At 35.2% G+C, this 8,463-nt stretch overlaps 1 protein-coding gene across 1 annotated transcript; it reads left to right on the forward strand.

Moving 5' to 3' along the window:
- The first annotated feature begins 323 nt into the window (after positions 1-323).
- LOC133039928 (V-type proton ATPase subunit H-like) lies at positions 324-2,072 on the forward strand. Its single transcript, XM_061119059.1, has 5 exons — positions 324-629; positions 717-842; positions 1,105-1,230; positions 1,321-1,497; positions 1,573-2,072. The coding sequence occupies exons 1-5, from the start codon at positions 432-434 to the stop codon at positions 1,813-1,815; spliced, it is 870 nt and encodes a 289-aa protein (XP_060975042.1). The 5' UTR covers positions 324-431; the 3' UTR covers positions 1,816-2,072.
- Positions 2,073-8,463: the final 6,391 nt, after the last annotated feature.

Below are 8,463 nucleotides of genomic sequence, written 5' to 3' on the forward strand. Positions count from 1 at the left end.
TAGTTTAGAAACATTACTTGACATTACCATATATTTATTTTCCAAAGTTTGAACATCATAATCGATCCAACAATATATGTATATTTACAGTAATATAATGATACTAAAGTCTGAACAGGTTTCTTTTTTTCTTCTTCTTCTTCAATCATATATGCTCTCTGTTTTTTCCAATACTTCTCTCTTTATATTTCTATATATATACATATATATATATAGTATAGAATTTGGATGCTTTAATTAATTTCTTTACATGTAAATACAGTGCAAGACAAAAAATTTAAAGAAAACATCACAACCTAATACAAATGATGTTTTGAAATGCTTAGTCAAGTGGCTTTGTGCAGAGGTATATATAGTCTCTCTAAAATTTTGTTATCATTTTATTTTTAATTAATGAGCTCTTAGCTTGTTCATGATTTTTAAGCATATATATGGGTGCATGGGTAACATTTCAGCTGCAGCAAAAGAAGCCTTTGCCTTCCAATCTTAGTCGTAGCTCTCCAACTGCGATAAGCTGTCTCGCAACCTTACTGAAGGAGCCTGTGGTTAAAGCATTCTTTGTCCACTCTAATGGAGTTAGGTTGCTCGTTCCTTTTATAAACCCACCTTTCATTCAACCCTCAATTCAGGTAAACTTAAATTCAATATACAATAATGATTTGGATATTATCTACACAAGCATTTGACTTGAGTTTAATTATACTACTTTGAAACAGCTTGTGTATGAAACATGCTTTTGTGTGTGGCTTTTATCTTACTATGAACCCGCCATTCAGCACTTGGCTACCTCTAAAGCTCTTCCTCGACTCATGGATGTTGCGAAGAACTCCACAGCGGAAAAGGTGAGGAACAATTTTTATGTTCTCTTGTATTGAGTAATCACGCATCACTTTATAGTTTGTTGTGGTTAGTTATGTAGTTATCGAATTCGTAATTTTAAAATTGAGTAATGATACGTGCACACATTTTTTACACTAAAATTCTACACCTACGGAATGAATTTTGTTTTTTGATTTCTTAATCTTGTATTTCCAAGCACCATGTTTGTTATTTGCTTATTTTTTTAAAATTCATATTTGTAATGGTATGAAAAATGTGTGGCAGGTTGTTAGAGTTGTCATCCTCACTTTTGAAAACATGCTCCCCAAAGGGATATTTGATTCACAAATGATAGAACTTGATTTATCAGAACTTGTTCGAAGTTTAAAATTACAAACATGGAGTGATGAGGTTTGATGACTAACTGTAATCGGTTTTTGTTTTATCACTATTATTATTATTTATAATAAAATTAAGGGTTGCACTTTGTTCTATTTTCAGGATCTATTATATGCTTTAAATCAACTAGAGGAGAATTTAAATAAGATAAAAGCTTTAAAATCTTTTGATATTTACAAAAAAGAAGTTCTCATTGGTCGTCTTGATTGGTCTCCTATTCGAAAAGATTTTACATTTTGGTCTAATAATATTGCGCAATTTGAAGAGAACAACTTTCAGGTATGTTCTTGGTTTAATTTTTTTCGTAAAGATACTCGATCGATCAATTACTCAAATAACAACCTTATTATGCAGATTTTAAGAGTCCTGATTACAATTTTGGACACATCGTGTGATCCAAGAGCTTTGGCTGTTGCTTGCTTCGATCTGTCACAGTTCATCAAGCACCATATAGACGGTCGATTCATAGTGACGAAGCTCAACGCCAAGGAACGAGTGATGAAGTTGTTGGACCACAAGAATGACAAAGTTACCAAAAATGCATTAGTATGCACTCAGAGGCTATTACTTAGCCCCAAGTATGCTAACTTTTGCTAGGGTTGTTGACTCGCCACTAAAATATCCTACAAGAAGGCGAGGAGGCGAGGGCTCGTGTTTCTTATCAATTAATTTTTTTTATATTTTTAAACTCAGAAAAAATTTATGGGACTTTAAACTAGTTATGTAATTAATTATATTTTCAAGAGTAATATTTTATTTTGATTTAAGTTTTAATTAGTTAAATTAGTCAAATTAGGTGAGGCCACTTGTTTAGTTGTTCTTTTTTGAAATCAATTATCAAATCAAAGAATCAATATTTGTGTTGGAATTTATAACAATCAATTATCAAATCAAAGAAACTTATTAATTTTGATTAATCCAAGAAGTCATCTATGTTTATATATGGAACAAAAGAAGAGGCATTTATTGAGCTATATATGGAGTAACACAACTCAAATGAGTCAATTAATGGCAACTTAATTTGCTTAAATAACAATATTCTAAGCCATGAACATCTTCAAGAAAAATAAAATAAATTTAAATTATGTTCAATAAATGCCTTTGCAACATTGTATTTCCCCTTTTTTCTTTTGGTACCAAACTGTTGAGTAAATTCCACTTATAATTAAGTCCATTTACATCTAAATATCCACATCAGCAAAGTTAAAACAGAAACAAATAAAAGGACTCAATCCTAGGTGGCTTCGCCTCTACTGGATCAAAAAATAGGAGTTAGTTACAACTGTTATTGTAACTAACTCCTAGATATGTGATCAACCAATTCTATACAAGTATATAAACATGAAATCAAAGCAAATACATATAGATAATACAGATCAGAAGAAAGAGAGAGAGAGAGAGAGAGAGAGAGAGAGAGAGAGAGAGAGAGAGAGAGAGAGAGAGAGAGAGAGAGAGAGAGAGAAGGAGTAAACCCTAGTTCTTTGAAGACCTCAGCTCCAAGATCCAGAGACGAGAATGGAGTTCTCGTGGTGAGGAAACAGAGGGAAGGAAGTACATGCACAACAACAAGAAATAGAGTTAGATCAAGAACAAAATCAGAAGAAAAACTAACACAAAAATTGTACAAAAGAGAATCGAGTTTACCTGGTCGTTCTTATGTGACAGGAAGCTCCAAAACTTGTAAATCGACATTGTTTGATAGTGGATATCAAGCTAATCTCTGAGACGAGCTTGACAGAGACGTAGCCCTAATTTTTGGGTGAACTCTGAAATTTTACTTTTGTTTTTCATTTACTAAACTTAAATATGTGTGTGTGTGTGGGTGAGGATCCTAGGGTTTCTACTGGGATCGAGCAAGTTCTTGTGAAGAACTTGCTATGCTAGGGTTTCTAGTTTCGATTCTGAGAGGCTGAGTGTTTGAGTGTTAGGGCTTCGAGACTCTTTCTGAGAAGTCTTTAAGCCTTGGATCAATATGACACAGAGTTTGGTGTCGTGGGGTTTAAACGTTGCTGTTTTTGTCTAATCTTAAGTTAGACAGAGGAAAGGTCGGTTTTGACCTTGTATACTGATATTATGTGTTTTGTTGGTGTAGGTTAAAGTGGTAAAAATCCTACACAAACTAATGGTTCAATGTACAATGTATTAAAATGGAATAATCTTAGGCACCTTTACTATATGATCTGATCGATATTTGATTGAAGATTACCAGGGGAACTAGAATTCGAACTACCAATATGAACTGCAAAAGATTCAGCCAACTTTACTGCATCTTGAACCCGAAGACAAGTACCATGTTGTCTTACTACAGTGGCAGCTATTCGAGCAGCTAGACCACCCATTGCTCTCAAGTATGATCCTTTTATTCCATCTGTGACTAATCTAAATGGCTCTAATATTGTTGAGTATATGCCTATATGTATTATATATGGGATCAAGTTGAGTATTGATTATTTTAAAAGGGAATTACAGAGTGATCACTCTGTATTAGTGTTTCCAATCATTCATTTTTCTACCAAAATGATGAAATAGTTAAATATTCATAGTCTCTACTCTTTCCAATTATTAGAATGAAAGCCATGAAATAGAGAGTTTTATGTAAGAATTCAAGATTAGTGAAAGTTTGGTTTATAAATCTCAACAATAAAAAACTTACAAAACTCAATTATATATACTTGAAAGAAACTTACTACTAGAATGAGAAACATTATCACTTTCAAAAAACATTACTAAATATTTTGATTGCACTTTTTATATTAATGATGTTTTGAAAAAGTTTTGGTTGTAACACACAACCTTTTTAATTTACCCCAAACACCAAATTAAATATATGATTTTATGCTTGAATTAGTACTAAATGAGATCATTATTAAGAAAATTGAATAATTCCCTCTGTTAAATCCAAACTCTTATTACTGCTATCTCATATCATATCAGATCAAAATATATAATTATTTAATTAAGGACTTAAAATTATTGTATTAGAATCTGAACTTTTCCTTTAAGTTAGCCTCAATTTCACAACATTGAATTAATTCATTACTATCATTGTACCAAAATAGTAATTAAGCATTAATAATGGAAGACAAACTCAATATTAAAATCAAATATCCATGTCTCATATTTTCAAGTACTAAAACAAAAAAACATTACTCAACATTATTATTATCTTGAACTCGAATACTTGAAACTCAAATACCAAAATTCTTAGGATGATGAGGACGACGACGATGAATTAAGATCAAGTTTTTTTCCACATGTTTCGAATCTGGCTTAAGCCATCATTTCTTGAAGAATTTTCAATTTCTTTCCGCCTTCTTGATTTCGCCCACACACCCAACTCGATTGCACCCTCAGCTCATTCATCTTCAAATCCAAAGAACTTAATCTCTTCATAAAGTATTTATATAAAACATGTTGTAGGTTTTGTCCCAATGAGCTAATGCCAAATCATCATTCTATTCAACTATTGACATTGGTTAGTTAAGTTAGTTATCTAGCTTGACACCTAAGCTCTACCTACTTGATTCAACCAATGCCTATAAAAGGAAGCACCAAGACCTCATTCAAGTGAGTCCAATCCGAGCCTCTCACCTAGAATTCTCTCTCTCTTTCTCTCTAATTTTGTACCAATCTTGTGAGTGTTTAGGAGGGTTGTAAAAGTAGAATTGCTCATCCTTTTTGAGATGACTTCTACCATGTGAGGTTTGATATGTAATGTGTCATACACTTAGACTCAAAATTGAGTACATGAATCGGATTGTAAAGGTGCTATACATTTGAATAAAGTTCATTTGATTCAATGCTAAGTCTCACTTATTTTTTCATTCATTTCTGGTTTTAGTTTTCTGTTTTGTATTAATCTTGTTTGCTTGTTATGTTGGTGTTGTTCTTGTTGTTAATTGGCACTGATTTGGCCAAGTATTGAGGGTGTTTTTCACCACAAATGGTATCAGAGCAAGGCTGTCTTTGAAGATCAAGAACAACAATCAAGTGATCAAGATTCATCTTCAAACTTTCAAGAACCAAATTCAAGTCATCAAGAATCAGATTCAAGCTTCAAGAATCTGATCTGAAATGACTTCTGCAAGGTTTGAGGTGGACAAATTCACTGGCTCCAACGATTTCAGCTTGTGGAGAATTAAGATGAGAGCTTTTCTGGTGCATCAAGGGATCTATGAGGCATTGGACCCTGATGCATTAGACCTGATCGATGACAAGAGAAAAAGGCTTGAAATTGAAACAAAAGCACACAGTGCTATCTTGCTCAGTCTTGGAGATGAGGTTCTGAGAGAAGTTGCTGATGAAGAAAAGGCCCTAGGCCTCTGGAACATGTTGTCTTCAATCTATATGAAGAAATCATTGGCAAACAAACTCTACCTCAAGAAGAAACTGTATACCCTGAGAATGGATGAAACTAAAGAACTAAGGAAGCACCTTGATGACTACAACAAGATCATTTTGGATCTAAACAACCTTGGAGTGAAAATTGAGGATGAAGATCAAGCAATAATCCTGTTAAGCTCACTCCCCAAGATGTATGAACACTTTGTTGATACAATCTTGTATGGAAAAGAGACATTGACAATGACTGAGGTAAAGGCAGCCCTGAACTCTAAGGAAATTCAGAAGAAAGGTGATGAGAAAGGGAATAACAATGGTGATGGCTTGCTCATTGTTACTGGTAAAGTCCCAAGAAGAGAGTTCAAAGGAAGGCATGGCACAAGTGGTTTCAGAGGAAACCAGTCTAGGTTCAGTTCAAAGAACAATTCAGAGAATTCCAATTCCAATGCTGCAGCAGGGAAGAAATGTTACTACTGCAAGAAAGAAGGGCATTTTAGAGATGATTGCTTGGCTTTGAAGGCTAAGTTAAAGAGAGAGAATCAGCACAAGTTCAAGAAACATGGTGTTGCTGATGTTGCAGATGGCTATGTGTCATCAGATGCACTTGTTGTGTCTAGCTCAAGATCAGATGGTGAATGGATCTTAGATTCAGGGTGCTCATTTCACATGACACCAAATAAAGAACTGTTTGATTCAACATTGGAGAATCACAGGGGTACAGTTCTCTTAGGAAACAACAAGGCTTGTGAAATACAAGGTATTGGCACAATTCAGTTAAAGAATCATGATGGAATCATGAAAAGTTTGCAGCATGTGAGGTATGTGCCAGACCTTAAAAGAAACGTTCTTTCTATTGGAATGTTTGATAGACTAGGTTTTATTGTCAAGATTGAGAATGGAGTAATGAAAATTGACCAAGGGTCAGAAACTGTGTTCAAAGGAACACTTAAGAATGGTCTATACTTTCTGGACATTAACACTACAACAGGGAGTGCTGCACCTGCTGTAAATTCAGAAAAACTGAGTCATGTCAAGCTTTGGCATCTCAGATTAGGACATGTTAGTCAAAGAGGACTTGAGGAGTTGAATAAGCAAGGTCTGTTCAAGAAGAAATTGACAGAGGGACTCGAGTTTTGTGATGAATGTGTATTAGGGAAATCTTGCAGGCTGAAGTTTCCTAAGGCTGAACACAACACCACTGAAAAACTTGGTTATGTGCACTCAGACCTTTGGGGACCCTCTAGAATTCAAACTAAAGGAGGAGCTCACTATTTCATAAGCATGGTTGATGATTTCAGTAGAAAAGTGTGGATCCATTTACTGAAAAGCAAGGATGAAGCACTGCCTACATTTGACACTTGGAAAAGGCTGCTGGAAAATCAAACAGGGAACAAAATCAAGGTATTAAGGACTGATAATGGCCTTGAGTTCTGTTCTAATGAGTTTAATGAATTGTGTAGCAGGTTGGGAATTCAGAGGCATAGAACAGTGATCAAAACACCTCAGCAAAATGGAGTTGCTGAGAGAATGAACAGAACTCTCCTTGAGAGAGTAAGATGCATGCTGCTGAGTGCTGGAATGGACAGGTCATTTTGGGGAGAAGCCATCAAAACAGCATGTTACTTAATCAACAGATCACCCTCAGTGCCCAACAACTTTAAAACTCCTCAAGAAATGTGGACAGGTAAAGCTCCTAACCTAGAACATTTAAGAGTTTATGGTTGTACTGCTTTTATGCATGTTAAGCAAGACAAACTCCAACCAAGAGCATTGAGATGCATATTTGTGGGTTACCCTGAAAGAGTTAAAGGTTATAGGCTATGGTGCCTAGAACCTGGGTATAAGAAGTGTATGATTAGTAGGGATGTAGTGTTCAAGGAAGAAGAGATGGCTCTCAAAGCTATAAACAATTCTAAGAACAATGAAACTACACCAGATGAGAATGTACAAATTGAGGTGGAGCCTCAATCTACTCCAGCACCTGCTAGTCAAAGAGAAATTGAGACTGTTGAAAGTGATGAAAGTGGAAACCAGCATGATCTAAGTGAGTATCTACTAGCAAGGGACAGAGAGAGAAGACAAATCAAAGCCCCTGACAGATTTGGATATGCTGAGTTCATTGCTTTTGCACTTATGGTTGCTGAAGAGATAGATAGTTCAGAACCATTGAGCTTCTTGGAAGCTATGAAGAGTAAGGATGCTGCAGCTTGGCTGCAAGCAGTTAATGAAGAGATGCATTCTCTTAGAAAGAACAAAACATGGATAGTTGTGAGAAAACCAGAAGGGTACAAACCAGTTGGGTGCAAATGGTTATTCAAGCATAAAGAAGGATCTGAAAATGAACCTCCAAGGTTCAAGGCAAGATTAGTAGCAAAAGGATTTACACAAAAGGAGGGTGTAGACTACACAGAGATTTTTTCCCCAGTTGTCAAACAAGCTTCAATAAGAGCTATGATGGCAAAGGCAGCTAGTTTGGATCTAGAAATTGAGCAAATGGATGTAAGGACAGCTTTCTTGCATGGAGAACAAGAGGAAGAAATCTATATGCAACAACCTGAGGGGTTTGAAAATGGTAATCCTAATGATGTTTGCCTACTCAAGAAGTCCCTATATGGCCTCAAACAAGCACCAAGACAGTGGAATTTGAGGTTTGACAACTACATGCAAAGCATTGGATATACCAAAAGTAAGTATGACTCTTGTGTATATTTCAATAATCAAACTTACCTATTGCTCTATGTAGATGACATACTGATTTTCAGTAAGTCTAAACCAGAAATCAGCAAGCTTAAAGGCAAACTCAGTGAGGAGTTTGAAATGAAAGACCTAGGAAAGGCTAAGAGGATTCTAGGCATAGACATTAAGAGACCTTCAATAGGAGTTATTGTTTTGTCTCAAGCCTCT

This window comes from Cannabis sativa, chromosome 7, assembly GCF_029168945.1.
Source record: "Cannabis sativa cultivar Pink pepper isolate KNU-18-1 chromosome 7, ASM2916894v1, whole genome shotgun sequence".
In the NCBI taxonomy this organism is placed as follows: domain Eukaryota; kingdom Viridiplantae; phylum Streptophyta; class Magnoliopsida; order Rosales; family Cannabaceae; genus Cannabis; species Cannabis sativa.

Coding starts and splice junctions, on each gene's coding strand:
- LOC133039928 (XM_061119059.1), top strand. CDS start 432: ATGGGTGCATGGGTAACATTTCAGCTGCAGCAAAAGAAGCCTTTGCCT. Junction 1,231..1,320: donor TACAAACATGGAGTGATGAG/GTTTGATGACTA, acceptor TTCTATTTTCAG/GATCTATTATATGCTTTAAA. Junction 1,498..1,572: donor TTGAAGAGAACAACTTTCAG/GTATGTTCTTGG, acceptor CTTATTATGCAG/ATTTTAAGAGTCCTGATTAC.